This window comes from Microtus pennsylvanicus, chromosome 21 (assembly GCF_037038515.1).
Source record: "Microtus pennsylvanicus isolate mMicPen1 chromosome 21, mMicPen1.hap1, whole genome shotgun sequence".
Taxonomy (NCBI): Eukaryota; Metazoa; Chordata; class Mammalia; order Rodentia; family Cricetidae; genus Microtus; species Microtus pennsylvanicus.
In genome coordinates, this window is record NC_134599.1 from 3,448,386 (window position 1) to 3,467,883 (window position 19,498).

Here is a 19,498-nt window from a genome sequence, read left to right on the forward strand (position 1 = left end):
GGGCCTTCTATACTTAGCTTATGCTCCACAGAAAGGCCTGAAGAAATGGGTACTTGCAGCAAGACCTCCACTAATCAGGAAACCCAATCCCTGACTGTTGCCCATTCCCCAAATCAGCCTGATGACCATTTCCAGTCAAGCACACCCCCTCCAAACAGAAGATGCGACTAACTGGGTAGGGGTGAGGGGGCCCTGGAACTGCCCCACACAGTCCTGGGGAGCCTCTCAAGGCCTTGTGGGTAAGGAATACATCACATCTATACTCAGACAGGAGGCATTGCTAGACACAACCAACTCTCATGATCTTAACCTTCTGGGTCCTGAGATTTCTAAAGCAAGGCCATTTCTGTTCATGCCATCTGCTCTCTTGCCTGCAGGCCCAGTGGATCTGGATCTGGGCACAGCGTTTACAGGGTCGGTCTCCTCCCTGGTCCCCTGTCCTGGCACCTGCTGTGAAAGTCAGTGTGTCCTTCCAGCTACCTACCCTAGAGGGTGCTCCTGTGTTCCACAGCCTCTTGAAGGGGCATGAGAAGACTGAGAACATGCCCCTGCCAGACTGTCCTTCACCTTCAGGCAAGCTTGTGGTATGTTTTATTGGTTAATAATTGATGTGGGAGGGTCCATATCACTGTGAAAGCTGCCACCTACAGGTTGGTGGTTCTGGGTGCTGTAAGAAGGCCGACTGAGCAAGGCCCACGGAGCAGGCCAGTCAGTAGCACTTCTCCAGGGGCTCTGCTGCAGTTCCACCTCCATACCCCTGCCTTGAGTTCCTTCCCTGCAGTTCCCACCTCCATACCCCTGCCTTGAGTTCCTTTGCTGCAGTTCCCACCTCCATATTCCTGCCTTGAGTTCCTTCCCTTATTTTTCCCTGGACGATAGACTAAGAGCTGTAAGGTGAAAGAAACTGTTTCCTCCTCAAGTTGCTTTGGTCATGGTGTTTTATCACACCAGCAAAAATCATAACCAAGGCATGCTATAAAAAGATCAGGCCAGGAGTGTGTGCCTGTAGTCCCAGTACTGGGGGGAGGTTCCCTGGGGCATGTGGTCAGCCAGTATGAACTGGTGAGATCCAGGTTTAGTGGAGACCCTGTCTCAAAAAATTAAGGTAGCAAACCACTGGGGAAAAAAAACGATGTGACTGCTGTCCTCCACACACACGTGCACACATGTATATACATGTATATACATACATGTGTGCACACACACGCATTCACCTTCACATATGTGTGTGCACACATGTATATACATGTATATATACACATGTGTGCACACACGCATTCGCTTTCACATATGTGTGCACACATGTATATACATGTATATGCATACATGTGTGCACACACATGTATTCACCTTCACACATGTGTGCACACATGTACATACATGTATGCACACACATGCATTCACCTTTACATATGTGTGCGCACACATGTATATACATGTATATATACATGTGTGCACACACATGCATTCACCTTCACATATGTGTGTATACACCCACTTACCCCCATATACTTGTGCACACACATGCACACACATTCCCTCATACAAACACACACGTGTGAACATAGATGAATGATCCCCTATGCCCTCCCATGCGTGTGTGCACACACATGTATACACATGTACTCACTGCCATACATATACATACAACAGATGGAGGTCATCAGCTTGAAGCTCCCGGAGGATGTGCTAATGACCTCTTGGGTTAGCTGTGCACAGGCAGCCAGGCAGTGGGTGGGAAGCCACATATAACCATCCCGACTGCCAACAATACCACTCATGTGGGTGATCAAGGAGAGAGAATGAGGGTTCTTAAAGAATTGCCTCTCTCACACCCTTCCCGCTAATGAGGGACCTGTACCTGTTTCAATTGTTGGCACATTCCTTCTGCACCTCTTATAAAAACTTACACTAGTAGTCAAATGCAGTGACCCTTATTCTAAACTTCCTATTCCTGATCTATATATGAAGCACTATAAATGGAAATAGATGAATGAACACAACCTTCTCTTCTGGAAACCCACTCATCAGCAGGACTTATAGAACAGTCACCAAAAAATTGTCCTCAAGCTGTATGCTATGGGTGGGGCTGGACTGGGCACTTCTGTAACAGGCCATCAAGAACTGTCACCAGCCCTTGATTCAGGGCTCAGGGAACATGGCTGAAGAGGGGGAAGAAAGAGCCTAAGAGGTGGTTGGTGATGGGAGTTGTGAATGCTGACTTCTGGGCATGGTGCTGCTGCAAGCATCAAGGCACAGCAGCTGTGCTTGCCTGCACAGGATCCGCACAAGATCAAGCCAGCCAGAATTCTAACTAGGGGTGGGGCCCACATAGCCCCATCCTAGGCAGACAAACTATTAGCCACTGAAGGCTGGGAGGGAGTCACTTTGAGGATGTGACTGTTAGCAGGGAGTCCATGTCTCAGTGGATAGCTACCATGTATGCTTGCACCATGGGCAGCACAAATCAGACTCAGGGCTTATTAGAAACAACAGGAAAGGAGGCTGTGGTGTGGAACACTAGTGGAAGTTGGAGGAGACAGTGGTGGATAGATACGAACAAAATACATTGTATAAACATATGGAATTTTGACCAAACTATAGGTCTCCATTTCCAGCCCTGCCCCTAATCAATGTCCTTTGAATGTGCCAATGCTTTGTTAGACAGATGCAGTACTGTGGAATGGAAAAAAATTAGCAAGCAGTTATGGGAGAGGATCAGAAAGATGGGAAGTATAACCCTTCTGAAGAAGTCGGGGCTGGACCTGACACAGAAGGGATGTAGCTTGTTTGCTGAATCCTCTTCCCATTAACTGTTCTGGACAACTGTACACTGACGCAGTATGGGATGTTGCTTATTTCTTTGGCTCAGACAGCTTTGTTGGACCTGTTGCCAACATTCAGATCTGGAGGTTCCATCTCCTTCAGACAAATTTCTAGATTTCTTTGAGTGCCCGAAGGAGCACACTTTTGTTTTACTATTTTATGTGCGTGGGAGTTTTGCCTGGTGCCTGCAGAGGCCAGAAGAGGGCATCAGTGCTCCTGGAACTGGAGTTACAGATGGCTCTGAGTTGCCATGCGTGTGCTGGGAATAGTTCCTGGGTCCTCTGGAAGAGCCGCCAGTGATCTTTTTTTTGTTTTGTTTTGTTTTTTTTCCCATTTATTTATTTATTAAAGATTTCTGTCTCTTCTCCGCCACCGCCTCCCATTTCCCTCCCCCTCCCCCAATCAAGTTCCCCTCCCTTGTCAGCCCATAGAGCTATCAGGGTTCCCTGCCCTGTGAGAAGTCCAAGGACCACCCACCTCCATCCAGGTCTAGTAAGGTGAGCATCCAAACTGCCTAGGCTCCCACAAAGCCAGTACGTGCAGTAGGATCAAAAACCCATTGCCATTGTTCTTGAGACTGCAGAGCATCTCTCCAACCTAGGGTGCTTCTCGAAATCTGCTTCATGGGTGCACTTGTGAATGCTGAGAGTGTATTCTCAGGTCACTGCCTCATTGATGCAGAACAGTTCTCCTTTTTAGCCCCTTTCTTTGCAGGAAACACTCTGCTGGACCCAAGCTGGAAAGGTTTCTGATGGTCTCTCTAGTCTAAAGGATGCTAGTTACTCACACAGTACTCAGAGCAGATGCTATGGACAGCAGGGTTCTACTTAAATAACTGTAGGCATTGGTGGGCAGGCACTGGCTTACAGGTTAGACGAAGACTGGATGAGCAGGTCTTTAACTTCAGCTTGGGGACTGGTACTATGGAGGAAGTTGGCTCTGCCTGGGAGCATATTGGAAGGGGACTTGCAGCTTGGCCTAGGAGGTGCCTTCAGACCAGAGCACAGAGGTGCTTGCTGGTGAGCAGTGGATGAATGTTTGATTAGCCCACTTGTCTGCCATAAAATATGACTGGATATTGTTTCTCTCACAGGGATTAATGTACCATGTCACTTTTGGTATTTCTGATTCTGATACAGGTTTTGACAGCCGGTGGCAATAAAGGGCAAAGGGAACAAAGTCCCGTGAACTCTGGCATCTTAAAGCAATGTTTATTTCGTGGATCAAGCTGGAAGAGAACACACTGTGGGAGGGGCATCTGTGTGGAAAATGGTGTGCTTCAGTAGAAGGCAACCTTGAGCAAGTTGTCAATGCTGAGCACAAGGCTGCCTGCAGAGAAGTTCAGGTCCTGTCTGGGTCCTCAGAGTCACCAGGCAACTATTAAGATACATGCAGGTCCTCTCTGTATTTTAGTTTAATGCAGTCAAAGTCTATCTCTTTGCTTATCACACTGTCTGTCCGTCCACCCACCCATCCACCCATCCATCCATCCATCCATCCATCCATCCATCCATCCATCCATCCATCCATCCAATCATCCATCCATCCATCCATCCATCCAATCATCCATCCATCCATCCATCCATCCATCCATCCATCCATCCATCCATCCATCCATTTGCTAACTCATCCAATATACTTCCCAATTAACCTATCTATTTTATATCTATCCATCTACCCTCACTCTGATCCATCTTTGACTTATATATCAGTATATGCATCCTGTCATCCATCCATCCATCCATCCATCCATCCATCCATCCATCCACACATCTATTCCAATCCTTCCAATTCAATTCATCTATTCAGTCATCCAATCCATTTATTAACTCATCTAATCCAATCCATTCCTTCTATCTTCTACTGTCCATCAACGCAATCTAACCCATTCATTCACACACCCTTCCAACCCACCAGTCTATCTACTACTCATCTATCTATCCATCCAACACATCTATCTATACAGGCTCCATATATGAACTTATCCACTGTCCCTCAAAATGTATTAGGCATTTCCTGGGCAAAGGACTGGTGCCACATGAGGGCATGCTGGGTGTTTCCTATGTGTCCCTGTAGGCGTCCTTTGCTTCCTCCATTCTGCTCCGTGCTCCTGTGGGTACTCCCCAGTATGGTTGGTGTGATGGTTTGAATGAGAATGCTTCCTCATACACTCATATATTTGAGGGTTTGTTTCTAGTTGGTGGACTATTTAGGAAGGATTAGGAGGTGTGGCCTTATTGCAAGAGGTGTGTCACTGGGGGTGGACTTCGAGATTTCAAAAACCCATGCCAGGAACAGTCAGTCTTGTTCTCTCTCTCCTTGTAAGTTTTGCATCAGATGTGAGCTCTTAGCTGCTGCTCCAGAGCCATGCCTGTGTGTGTGCCGCCACATTTCCCACCACATGATCCTGACTGACTCTGAAACTGTAAACAAGCCTCCGATTAAATGCTAATGTGACTATGACAGATGGCATCAGGGGCTCTGATTGCCTTACAGGGGCACAGTCAAGAGGTTAAAGGGAAGGGAGAAAGAGGGTGATATTTATTTCTCTGGCTTTCTCCTTGCAGTCCCCCATCAACACAAGGCCCCAGTCTATGGGTGGCTTGCTCTATTTGACTCTCTCTGCCCCTGAGATCCAGTTAGAATAACCCCTGAGCCTTTTCTCAGACAGCAGAGCCCCTATTGCTGTGGGTCATGGGCACTACAGCTTTCTGGGGTGTCCTGGTCCAACTCGCTCATTTGTAAGAAGCAGCTTCGCAATTCTGCGAGTAAAGCACACTCGGGGGCTGTCTTTTCTCTTCTGGAACACAGGCTGATGTGCAGAGGGACAAAAATGTCTGTTCACAGCTGTCCCTTTCATCAAATGCCTCACCAAATAACACGCTAGTGCTTGAGGGCGAGGCTAGAGAATTTAGCACATTGAGTGAATCTCTGGGCCCTGTGGACTCAGAGCCTCAAGGACTCTGGTCCCTCCTTTCACAGAAGAAGAACATAGAGGGCAGATTCTGAGGCAGAGCAAGTGATCACTGCAGCTCCCAGGGAGGGCATCGCTGATGCTCAGCCTGACACCAGCTTCATGACACCATCTTGTTGCCAAGGAAACGTCTGCACTCTCTTAGTCATGCTGGGCTGTGGACAGCCTGTAGACACCTGCTTGGTGTCAGGACCCCTTGTGTGCCTCTTCACATCTTCCCCCTGTGACGATGGCTGTGGGTGGTCTGGTATCTGGCTTTTGTCTCCTTTTTCAAATTCTTCTACTCTGGCCCTGACCCCAGTCATCTGCTCAGCTTCGTCCTGATGCCACCCTGTCCATATCTACCCAGGCCACTGGGAACTTGCTTACTCTGATCTCCCGGTGTCCACTGAATGCATACTGTCTTCTATTGCTGTGAAGAGACACTGTAACCAGGACAACTCTTATAATGGAAACATTTAATTGGGGGGTGGCTTACAGTTTCAGAGGTTTACGGCAGTGTACAGGCAGACGCAGTGCTGGCGAAGGAGCTGAGAGTTCTACATCTTGAACCACAGGCAACAGGAAGTGAACTGTCATACTGGGTGTAGCTTGAGCATAGGAGACCTCAAACCCACCCTTATAGTGACACACTTGTTCCAACAAGGCCACACCTCCTAATAGTGTCACTCCCTATGGGGGCCATTTTCTTTCAAACTACCACACATTTACCTTCCATGTTTGATCTTAAATTAATGATCCCCTGTGGCTGACTCACTGTGCCTGCTGACTGATTCAGTGCTCTGGTGCTTGGTCACTACCTCTGCTAAAACTGTGTCAAACTCTGTTAAGACCTTCTGTTCAATACAGGGCTACAGCCCTGCTTACCACAGCCCGAGCATGCACGGGAAAGCAGGGCCTGCACACCTAGTGACTCAGCACTTACAGACCTCCTTAGAGCCCAGGGAAACACTTTGAATATGTCTCCTGACCTGGAGACTCTGAGGGGACTGTGGGGGGCAGGAGCTCTGCTTCCAGAGAGACCTGAGAGGCCCGTTGGAGCTCAGGTGGCAATGACCTCTGGCTTTAGAGACCCATGCCTAGCCCTGAAAAGGATTAGGGGAGTCTTTAGCAGTCACCTGCCCTCTTTGGACCTCAATTTTGGTCTCTGTAAGTCACTGGGGGAAATGTAAGGAAAGTGAGGAAAGTTTGGGAGCTCTAGAAGCATCAGGATCCTTGAGATGGGAAGGTGGGGGGAGGATGGATATCAAACATTGACCTGTTGTTGGCAGACAGCAGGCGTGCATCCATTCTGCCATGCCCCAGTGCATGCGGACATGTCTAAACACAGGCTGCAGGCCGTTTTCTGTCACGTCCTGTTCTCTGGCAGATACCCTCAAATGAGTGTACTGGTTTGCTAGCTGTGTCTCAGGGGAGGAGACTAGCTGTCACTTCAGCCCTTTGTGTTCACCATCGGCTGATTCACCGGCCTTGTGACACAGCACGCAAAACCCTTGTCCAGAATGCTGCCAACACTCAGATGTCAATGATGCTTTTTCGTTGACGTCTGCTCTATTCACAGGCCTGCCAAAGAGCTCATCGTTCATGGCTGTCTCCCGACAACATCCTCAGAACACCCTGGGTGCTCGTGACACCTGAGACACAGCGATGAGCACCAGACTGTCCTGTTTCTCCCGTGGAAATGCGGCTAAGGAGACTTCTAAGACTCTGATTTTCAATTCCTATGGGCTAGGCATTTTAAATAGGGAAGATGCTAATTCAGTGGTTGGTAGGGATTCTGGGAAAACATTTGCAGTGATTCTATAGCACAAAGGTTTCTCACTCCCCAGCCTGGAATGACTGCCATTCCCACCACCAGCAAGAGCTTCCCACATTGAGCAGCCAGGACCCACCACAGTGTGGCACTGTGCCTAAACCAGAAAGGAGGAAGGCTGAGTTTCACAGGGGTGCTGGCACAGGCTGGATCAGAGATACTGTGTGTGGAGGAGGAGCTGGCGGTAGAGAAGGCTTGGCAGTGTCAGCTGACCAGGAAACAGTGGCACACCAAGTCCCTGTGTACAGTCTGGGAGTACAGTGCAGTCTGCGTGCTGGATACACACTCAGATGCATGCCCCATCTCTGTATTGTTCTGTACCTACACTTGATCTATAACACACCCGTCCCTCTAAATAGCCTTATTTCTATCTATATCCAGATCCACATGTATATCCATATTTTCTAAAACTGCAATTTCAAAAAGATTTATTTATTTAATTTTATGCGTATGGTGTGCTTGTATGAATTATGTGTGCCGCAGGGCCATTCTTGATCCTGACATGGATTTCCCAAGACACCCCGGCTGTTGGCAGCTTCCTGAAATGTCTGAGAGGTGTTCCCAACACTTCCATGGGGTCCTCTTTCATTCCCACGTGTGGCTCCTGCCCTGGCCCTTCAGAGTCCGCAGCAGGGTGCTATCACAGCTTCGGAGACTGCATTCTCAGGGAGGCTTTCCACTGCCCAAGAGCCTAACACAGCTCTTTCTACATAGACCAATGAGGGCCTGGGAGCCATATGGAAGGATTCACAGGGCCAGCGTAATGCAGCATCCCAGAGAAGTCAGGCTGGGTGGAGACAAAGAACAGCCATGCACTGGGGAAACTGACAAGGTGTCTGGTGTCTTTCTCTGCCCCGTGCCTCCCTGCTGACTATATGCCTGCATCTCCAGGATTCCTGGTTACTTCTTTCTACATTTTCAAGGGCATTAAAATATCCTAAAATTGTATGTGTACGCAGCACATCAGTGAACACGGGAAGGTCAGGAGTCAGTTCTGGGTCGAACTTGGGCCTCCAGCCTTCACCGCAAGCATCTTTACCCACGGGGCACATCTCCCCACCCCCACCCCCATGGCACTTTAAGTCTTCCTCGTACCCTGCATAGAGCAAGTGTATCATTTCATTTTATAGTTTTGAAGTCTTACTTTTTACTTTTAATTATTACATCCCCGTATGCATATGCCAGGTGTATGGGGGTGCCTATGGAAGCAGTTTCAGAGTCCCCTGAAACTGGAGTCACAGGTAGTTGTGAGCTGCCCAGCAGGTGTGCTTGGAACCAAACTCGTGGTCCTCTGAAAGAGCAGCAAGCACTCTTAATCACTAGCCACGTCTCCAGCCCCCTTATTTCCCCTTTCCTTAATGGAGGCTGTCACCAATGTCTAATGCCAAAACATTAGCCTCCACCCCCAGAAAATAACCAGCACAAATAAAGAAATCGACCTCAAGAGCCTATGGAAAGAGAAACTCTGGTTCTAATATTTAAATTAACTTACTCATTGAGCAAATTTGTCTTGAACTGAAATAATGCACCACTCCTTGTTGCAGAATGGGAGTAGACTTATGTGTGTGTGTGTGTGCGCGTGCGCGTGTGTGTGTGTCTGTCCCTACCTCAACCACTCCACATTGCAGGTGGGGCAGAAACAGGAACAAATCAATAAAGACAAGCTGACCCTCCAGATCCCCTGGTTCTGAAGGGGAGAGCAGGTAACCTGAGCTCTCCAAAGGGCTTTCAGGGCAAGAAGACCCTAGTGATAGACGATAGGGGGTGCTAGAGTCAAGTAGCAGGTTTGAGTGACGGAGTGATTAGGCTGTTAGAGAAGCTGTCTAGTTTTCCTCTGTGAGGAGGGAAGCTGCAGACGCTCTGAGCAGGGGCCTCATGACCCACTGTGGCTTAAATGTCACTCTAGCTACTGTTTGGAGATCCAGTGGGTAGGGAAGCAGGAGACTGACAAGCCATGGGGGCGATACTGCTAGGCACAGAAAGGATTCAGAGAAAGGAGCAGATCCCTGGGGCAGTCAAGGACAGTCAGCCGGTCAAGGTGAAGATGGAGTAGCCTGGACTGGGGTAGGAAAACTGCAGGGCTTGAGGGCAGGAAGGGACCAGGCACCCCAGCTTACTAAAGACTGTCCAGTTTCAGATGCCAATAGAGAAATGGTGGCTGACTTCATCCAGCCCTCCTACAGAGGCCAATGAGATCATGCAAAATTATAAGGAGCAACCTTTCCTGTGTTGACTGCTTTTGACTGACTGGCAACTTTCGTCCCTGTTGGTGTAGAGGAATCTTTGGACTCTGCCTGCTGGACCAGAAGGAATCCAGAAAGTTCAATGCCACGTTTGTCGAATTGTCTCTAGATGTCCATCTTCTCAAATGCCATCTGGACCCATCTGAACACTTTCTTGCATCCTTTGTTAACTCTGGAGTTAAATCTTCAACTAAAGTCCCCTGTCTCACCTGGGAATCATAATTTGACCACATAATTGACAATGCCCAGTGGTGATGCTAGGCAGCCAGTTAGCTATGTGAACATGAACTTCTTTGACAAGCAGGGGACATTTGAGAAGGGAGATGTGGCCTGCAGGGAATAGTATCATCCAGGAGACTGCATGGGTCAGGGCTATGCTCCCTGAATCACCTCCTAGAGTTTTACCAGCTACCCTGGAGACCGCACACGTTCTATAATAGGTACCTTCCTCTATTTTACAGAGGAGAGGACAAGCAAGAGAGGCTGGAAATGCCTGGGGCGATGGAACTGAGTCCAGTCAGTTGGTAGGGAACCTCATTTCATACCAGGGCTTCTCTGGTTGGAGTTTTGTTGATGCCAGGAGACCTCTTCCATCCATGGCTGGGGATGGGGAAAGAGGGATCAGAGAAGCCCCACAACAAGACTAACCAGGCCCAAGATTTTATTTGTGTCAAGGCTGAGAAATTCTGGTCTAGCCAGTGACATGGTCACGTCCAGACAAACGGCCTCTTCTTCCATACACCTTCATGATTCTTCTCAGGCCCACAGTTGTTTATGTGTCTATAAGGCTTTGCCTTATGTCCGTTTCACCCTCTACCCTGTAGGCTCCATACTCACCCGCTACCAAATTCTTAGTGCCAGGTTGAATGACAGGCAACTACCAACTGCGTGCTCACGTTGAGACTACATTCTGATACATCTGTGTGCATCTTAGGGAAACCTCTAGCGAGGCTAGGAGATGGCTCAGAGGCTAAGAGTGCTTGCTGGTCTCAGAGAGGACCTTAGTTTGGCTTCTAGAACCCACATGGTGGCTTACAACCATCTGTAACTCTAATTCGAGAGGACCCGACTCCCTCTTCTGGCTTCTGCAGACACTGCATGCACATGGTGCACATACGTCTATGCAGGCAAAACCACTCACACACATGAAAGAAAAACAAATAAAATTAAGAAAAGAAAACCTCAAGGAAGTGTGACAGAGAATCAGTAGGTGGAGTGGCATCTGTGTATTACAAATTTGTGTTGCTCATGAAGCATGTTATTGCATTTAGCTTAAGAAATTAGAGCAAGCAGAAGACCTGAAAGCCAGCCAGCCCTCAAACTTCAAGTCCCGACTGCAGCTAATTTTTCATTGTCCTTGAAGCTGATCAAGTCTGTGGAAACAGCATCACCAAATTGACTAAACGAGACTCCCAATTAACTCAAACAGATGGCTGAAATTTTCCAGGTGACTTTCCATATTAATTCAGCATGTTGGCTGGACCAGGCCCCTGGAGGCTTGGCAGGGATTGGCTGAGAGGGAATTGATGACATAGAGGGATCTTCAGGAGAGATGCAGAGACAATAGCCTGAGCTGTTTTATCTCAGTAAAAATAGCATCAGCCAAACTGACTGGTCTTCTTCCACCATTGCACACGGACCGGGGGACTGCCCTGTGATGGGCCACCAGAGTCCTACCCTAGGAAGCTGCAGGGGCTCAGGTAGGGGCACCTAATCCTGTCTGGCAAGGGATAAGACCAGCCCAGAGCAGGAAGAAAAAGGAAGAGGCTAGCCCTTTACAGATTACCAAATTCCCAAGCCTGGCCTTTTTTTATTTCCTCCCAGGGGCACCATGATATCAGGTTCCACCAAAGAAAGGGGTTGAAGACCTTCATTGGAATTCTGCATGTGGGGAGCAGGCTGGACATGCCAAGCCCTCTCGGAAAAGCATAATCTTCATCCCTTCCCCAAGTGCCCAAGGCCCCTGCACAATTCTACTGGGTTCCACCATCTTCCCTTCTGTCCCCGTCTACTGATGTCAAATGAGTGCCTCTGCTTGGTGACTCTCCATGAGGGTGAAGAAAACTACACATTAGGGGAACTAGGGGGCTATGTCAGGGAGAGGAGAACGGAGGGTGAGCGTGTGGTGGAGAACCCTCTCCAGGGGAGCGAGAGCAACTGGGCCAAGCACTTGCCCTTCTAGAAGCCGCCAGAAACTTCTAATAATGTGGAAATTTGTAAGTGATGGAAACATGAAGAACCAAATTTTGTCATGTAGCCTTGGCACCTGCTGAGTCTCCAAACTGGGTGCTCCCAGCCCTAACAGCTCTAATAGACATCCAGAGTCCTAGATGTGTGGGTCCTTTCCCTGTTCTCACAGAGAGGTATGGTACTATGGAACCAGACTCTAGATGGTTTGGTCTGCAGATGGCTTGATTTCAAGCAAAGCCGATATTCAAATAATTTCACTTCGATGGATCCCGTTTTTCTGATTTAACTAGAAAGTCTGTACAAAGTAGATGTTTGCAGCGATTGGCCAACATGATTTCCCGCATGCCCTTTGAAGCACATGCCTGTCACCCGCTGGGAGGTCTGGCCCTTTAGAGCAGGACTCATCAGGCAGTTGTAGGAGATGCTTAGCTAGAGGTCCTCCAAAATCCTGAAAATGGGATGCTGCTCTTGGAAATTGGATTCCAGGATTTTCTTGCATCAGGTCATCCAGAGGTTGCCATCCGTTGGCTGTGTGAATGACCCTGTTGTGACAGGGGCTGACCCGGCATGCTTTTCCAGAGGACATTCCTTCCCATGGGAAAGGTTATCTGGCCCGATATAAGGTCAGGAATGAAAGTATATGCTGCTTGGTGTTTCCCATTTATTTTTTCCCCCAGAAAAGATAACCACACATCAGCAAGGAAGGCTGGGAGAACCAAGCGCTCAGAGGCGAACCAGCGCTATAAGAGAACTCATTCTGGAGAAGCTGCATTAATGACTTCCCTTTGCATTTGTTTCTAACCCAACGGTGCAAGAAACCAACCTCATGCGAGGGTCATCAGGTGGTATCATCTCTAGGTCGTGGGTGGGTCCACTCAAGCCGATGACGTGGAGGGAGATGCTGGGGTTTTCACTGCCAGCCTGCAAAGTGAGGGGACAAAGCTGTGAGGGAGCGGTGTGAGGAAGTGGCCATGATGCCTGGAACCCCCCTTGGCTTTGCAACATCTTGTCCGAAAGACTCATATCTTGGCACTGTGGAGGTTGATACTAAAGAGCATCACTTACATTGAGGACAGATATGTGTGTGTGCGTGTGTATCCATATGTGTGTGTGTGTTTGATGTGTTTGGAGGCCAGAGGACAAACCTGGGTGTCGTGCATCCTGAGATGCCATCCACTGTCTTGTCTGAAGACAGCATCTTTCACTGGTCTGGTGCTCGCCAAAGCTGGCTTATCAGAAACCTCAGGGATTTTGTCTTTGCCTCTCCAGTGCTAGGGTTACAACTATATCCCATCACACCCAGATTTTTATGTGGGGATCTAACTCTAGGCATCATGTTTACATGGCAAGTATTTTACCAGCTGAGCTCTCTCCATTCCTAATATACAGAACGTTTGAAAGGCAGAGAGATCTGGGTCAGCTCTGCCTTCCCAGGAGTCTCGTCATCTGCCCATTCCATCCAGTTCACTCCGTCTGCCAGTGTTGGGGGTACTTGGCTAGCCATGAGAAGGAAGAAAACTGCTCAGGAGGGCAGAGAGAGGTACGGGGTCATGAAGAGGAGAGAGGAGCATGCACAGACAGTAAGGAACACTGATCTATGAGGGTCACAGCTCCCAGGAGCCTCTTTCTCAATAAGGAACCACAGTCCTGATCAGTTTCAGCCATCCTCTCTCTGGAGACCAAACTCTCAACTGAGAAGGGCTGAAAGAGGCATGGCTCAGCAAGGCTGCTCAGACCTGATGTCTTCCACCTCTTATACATTTAGGTTAGAAGGAATCTGTCCCACAGCAGGGAACAAGTTGGCAGCTGGATACTCTGACTGGGAGAGGGAAAGAACAGGACACATCCCAGAACTCTTGTCTGTCAGTCCGTGGAAGTTCTACTAAAACATGGACCCCAAATCCTCAGCAGGACTGCACTTTCTAGTTCCTGGTTAAGAGGACATGTCCCATAGCACACTGCTAAACAAGGAACTTACTAGATTTTAGGCTGTCACTTATAAGGACAACTCTAAGGATATATGTATGTGTATATACATGTACACATGTATGTATGATTGGAATGTATGTGTATGGCTGGTGTGTGTGTGTGTGTGTGCGTGCATATGTATGTGTATATTAGGGGATATAGAAGAGCTAGGGAGACTTGGACTTAGTCTCATATACTATGTTTAACTGAGTCCAGCTAGCCTTTCACTTTGTATACAATGAAGACTGGTGGGAAAGAGAGCAGAGACACCTAGTCAATGGCAAATCCATGCTACAATCTCCCAGGAGAGGAAAGGAGACAAGGCTGTGTCCTCAGTGACTCAGGCTCCTCCACTCTGGGACCCCCAACAGGCACTGACCACACTCCGCAAAGGCTACTGGTGGGAGTCTGTACCACCAGCTGGACTGGATGCTGCAGCTCTTGCCCTAGGTGGGTGGTCTTTGAAAGCATGCTCTTATGGTAGTGATTAGGGTTAGAAGAGGTCACGTGGGTGGGCTCCTGTGATGGCATTCGTGCCATTAAGGTACCAGAGCTCTCGTCATCTGCCTTGTGAAGAAATAATGGGAGGTGCCTCGGTTGGGAGAGAGCTTGCCTAGCGCACAGAGCACTGTGCTCAGTCTCCAGCACGTGTGAACTGGGAGTGGTGATCCCTGCAATCCTAGCACTGGGGAGGTAGGAGATCAAAAGTTCAAGGCCATCCTCAGGGACACAGAGAGTTCCAGGCCAGTCGGAGACATCTGAGACTCTATTTAAAAAAAAAAATGGTACTCAAAAGAAGACGTTAGTCTGCAGCAAGGAAGAGTCATCACCAGGACCTGGATCATCAACATCCCAACTTCAGACATCCAGCCTCTGTGAGGACACCACTGTGGTCGTGGGGACACAGCTGTGAGGACACTACTGTGGTCATGGTGACATGGCTGTGAGGACACTACTGTTGTCATGGGGACACGGCTGTGAGGACACTACTGTGGTCATGGGGACACGGCTGTGAGGACACCACTGTTGTCATGGGGACACGGTTGTGAGGACACTACTGTGGTCATGGGAACACGGCTGTGAGGACACTACTGTGGTTGTGAGGACACTACTGTGGTCATGGGGACACGGTTGTGAGGACACCACTGTTGTCATGGGGACCCGGCTGTGAGGACACTACTGTTGTCATGGGGACCCGGCTGTGAGGACACTACTGTGGTCATGGGGACACGGTTGTGAGGACACTACTGTTGTCATGGGGACACGGCTGTGAGGACACTACTGTTGTCATGGGGACCCGGCTGTGAGGACACTACTGTGGTCATGGGGACACGGTTGTGAGGACACTACTGTTGTCATGGGGACCCGGCTGTGAGGACACTACTGTTGTCATGGGGACACAGCCGTGAGGACACTATTGTGGTCGATTGTGGTCGTGGAAGTGGCCTAAGCCTGTGGTGTTCTGTTTGGCAGCTGACACAGGCAAGCTCACTAGGTGCTTGCGTCCTCTCGTTCATTGTTTTGAGCCCATATACGTCATTCTCATCATGGCTCCTCCACAGGCTCAGGGACTTCTCACCATATGGGAACATGCACTGCTAGTTTTTAGACCAGCCAGGTGGGTGAGGAGACCTCAGCTCAAATATTCCCTGGCAGGCGTAGGATGGTGTCAGATGTATGAGTGGGGCCCAGCAAAGCGTGGGAGCCCGGCAGTAAGGGTGCCATGCCCACCTGTTCTCTGGCCTTAAAGCAGTCTGGTGATGCCCTCGGGCATAGGTAGCTGTGTGCATAGGGGATAGGTAGCTGTGTGCAGCCTAGGAGCAGGAACTGCATCTATGCTCCCAGATGCCAGCCTCCAAGTGAGGGAGTCACGGAAGTTTCTGTATCAGGATCTGCCCTGTGCGTGGATGCTGTGACGTGATGCAGGGTTGAGCTTTGGAGCCCCCCCCCCCACTTTCCTGTGCCCTTCCCTGCTATTCTGCTGGCTCAGCCCTGTCTTTGTCTACTTTGGTCACCATAACAAAATATCAAAGACTTGATGGCTTATGAACAACAGGGATGTTAGCCTCACAGCTTGGGGCTGAGAGGCCAAGATCAAGGTGCTTGTTGATTTCCTGTCTGGTGAGAGCCTGGGCCTCATAGATGAAGCCTGTTTCATGACTCCTCACATAGCTGGAATGGAAGAGAGAGTTCTCTGGCTCCTTCATATGCCCCTCAATCACAGGGCTCCTCACCCATAGCCTGCATCACCTCTTAAGAGCCCCACCACCTTGGGGTCTCAACATATGGATATTGGGGAACACAAGTTCTGGGACCAACAGTGACTGTGGATAGTTTAGCCTCTTCATGGCCCAGGAAGCCAGAAGAGAGAGAAGTCCTTCTAACCTACCGGAAGTTGCATCACACAGGGAGCCAGAAGTGCAAGCTTTTGGTCACCTGGAGTCACTGAAAGGGGGTGATGTATTTATTTTGCTTATAAGGACCTTGGACAAATAGTCAATGGTCATTCAGTTATTTAGAATCAAGCAAACCTTCCAATAAACTCAACAAAGATGGGACTTTAATGCAACATGAGTGTTTACTGTGCAGCCGGCCAAGACGTCGGATTATAGGACCTCTACACGTGGAAGCAGTGGCCGAAGGAGCTCATGAATGACTCGGGCTGACTGAACCCGCTCTTTGCCTACCTTAGGGTAGTGGTAGGGCTTCACAGTGGGGTAGACAGAGCCTGTGTACGTCGGCAGCTCCATAACAGGAACCCGAGAGTCATTGATGGTAGCATAGGCGAGCCTCGTGCCATCTGGTGACCACCAATGCGCGATGTGGCTCTTCAAAATCTCCTCTGTGGGAAAATAAAGCAGAAAACGGTGAGTAGAAGCTGATGCTGGGGAGATGGGGCTGTAGGGGGCTGCAGGGGGCTGCAGGGGGCTTCAGGGGCTACAGAGGCTGCAGGGGCCTACAGGGCTGCAAGTCTGCAGGGGGCTGCAGGGAGCTGCAGGGGCCTACAGGGCTGCAGGGGGCTGCAAAGGACTACAGGGACTGCAGGGGGCTGCAGGGACCTACAGGGACTGCAGGGGGCTGCAGGGGGTTGCAGTAGGCTACAGGAGACTGCAAGGCTGCAGGGGCTGCAGAGGGCTTCAGGACTGCAGTGGGGCTACAGGGGCTGCTCCTGGGAGCTGGTCAGGGACAAGTGACACCTTGGGCCTGTGAGTCTACTTTCCCTCTAAGCTTTTTCATCTCGTTTTCCCTCATGGGTTTCAGAAGTGTCTGACACCACAGTGAAGCCTGACATGGTGAACCAAAGTTCAACCAAACACACGCTGGTTGCACGGAATTGGCTCTAGTATAAATTTGATCCCTGGGCCTAAGGAGTACTTTGTTTTTATTTTTTTTTCTTGATAATATTTGATGCATATTACAAAGCCCTTTCTCTGCTAATGAGTGCTTTTGAGTTGGACTGTTATATAGCTGTAGATGTGTGTGTGTGTGTGTGTGTGTGTGTGTGTGTGTGAGTGTGTACAGGCACACATGTACATATGCTGTGTCGTGTGTGTGGACACCAGTACAGAACTTCACGTGTTCTTTAGATGCTTTTTGCCTTGTTTTTTTTGAGACAGGGTCTCTCACTGGCCTGGAGGTCACCAGGTAGGCCAGCTGGCCAGCAAACCCCAGGGCCCCTCCCGTTTCCACCTCCCTGGGATTGTAAGCACAAGCCACTAGGCTTGTTGGTTTCTGTTTGTTTTGTTTCACTCTTTCTTTCTTTCTTTCTATTTATTTATTTTTTTGAGACAGAGTTTCACTAGTTAGCCCTGGCTGGCCTGAACTCACTATGTAGACTAGTCTGGCCTCTAGTTCATAGAGACTCACTGGCCTCTGCCCTGAATGCTGGTTTAAAGGAGTGCACCACCATGCCCAGCTACACTCAGATTTTTTTTTTTCTATATGGATTCTTAGGATTGAGCTCAGGTCCCTTTTACTGAGCCGACCCCCTAGGCAGGCAAATCATCATATCAATATGATCTTACAAAGGACACCAGAGGAAACCAGTTCACGAGGTGGTGCGTTCATGAAGACAGGCTGGGGCGAGAGAAAGGAGAAAGGAAGCTATGGGAGGTTCAGCCTTAGACAACAGGTGAATACGTAGGGAGACCTGTGTGGCCACACATCCTCCACTACAGAGGAGGAAGGAGGATGTGCCTCAGCCTTAAACCATCTCAGTTTCATTGGGTGGCTATAAAGCAATGTGGACCCATCCTAGAAAGGACGGAGATGAAGATGGGAGTCCAATCAGAAGTGTCCAGTGTCTCTTCTAACACAGACATTTCTAGTCACCAGACTTAGAGAGAAATGAACTTGGCAGGGTTAGGGAGAAAAAAACCCCTTTCTCCAATTGTTTTTCTTTTGGGATAAGACCTTGCCTACATAGTTCAGATTAGTCTTAAACTGGTGACCCTCCTGGCTCCACCTCCCAAGTGCTGGGATGACGGAGCACCCCACCTCCCCTGGTGTCTTCTGTGTTTTTAACACATCTAGAGAAGATACTGTCCAAATATTACAGGCCAGAAGCTGGGAATCAGCAACCGCCAGGATCCTTGCTGGTACAGAATGACTCAAAGTATTAAGAGGTCCGTCTAGATTGTCTTTAAAGTGATAACTCCCGCAATGGTACAGGTGGGACCCCAACCTGCTCTTTGTTTCTGGAAGCTAAAGACACACAGAAGGGGGCAATTCCTGTGTGTGCTCGGCTGAGAACAGAGGAAGCTGAAATAGCTGGGAGCTACAGGCAAAGGCAAGGAGGGGAAGATGCACTGGGAGGACTGGCCTGCACGTGTCTCAGGGCCTGCGGATGGAGAGCAGACTGTGGGGGTGAAGTTTCAGGACACATTTCACAGCCCAGTCAGAGGACTCGTGAGTCTCTCCGAGAGCTGGCTGCATCCCGAGGGGCCTCTGATGGTGCAGTTTTTCTCTGCCTTCTCCTCCCTGGACTGATGACGGGAGTGAGGGTCATGCTGGAGGAATGTACGAACCTCACCGAGGATCGTTATCTTGTCACACACTTCCGCCCTGTCCTCCAGAGCACCTTCCCACAGGCTTCTGCAGCCCATGCTGATTCCCTACTGCCTGTGGCATAGCGCGCCAGGGATCCCAGCCTTCTCTGGACTCTCAGACATGCAAACCTGTGCCAAGGTGACTTTTCCCATTCAGGTCAGCCTGGGCTTGAGCACAGACCCAGTCAGAGGGAGCTTAAGGGTTCAAGCCATAACCTGTCCCGCTATTTTTAAGTCTCCATCTATGAAATGAAAGTGCCCAGTGCAGCCTCTGACCCCTACTCCAGTTGTGTTGGCATCTCACAGTGCCTGTCCAGATCCCTAGGGCATTTCTAGTGTGCGTGAGGACACAGAGGTGAGTGAGAGAGAGGAGAGAGAAGAGGGGGAGGAGGAGGAGGAGGAGGAGGAGGAGGAGGAGGAGGAGGAGGAGGAGAAG

At 49.5% G+C, this 19,498-nt stretch overlaps 1 protein-coding gene across 4 annotated transcripts in view; it reads right to left on the reverse strand.

Annotated features, from left to right (window-relative positions):
• The window catches only part of Dpp6 (dipeptidyl peptidase like 6), an 812,759-nt gene that overhangs the window by 69,697 nt on the left and 723,564 nt on the right, over positions 1–19,498 (reverse strand). For all 4 annotated transcript variants that reach the window (XM_075955602.1, XM_075955604.1, XM_075955601.1 and 1 more), the window contains exons 9-10: positions 16,702–16,856; positions 12,870–12,967 (exon numbers count right to left, since the gene is read on the reverse strand). In XM_075955602.1, coding sequence (XP_075811717.1) covers positions 12,870–12,967; positions 16,702–16,856 — 253 coding nt within the window. The remainder of the gene's footprint in view (positions 1–12,869; positions 12,968–16,701; positions 16,857–19,498) is intronic.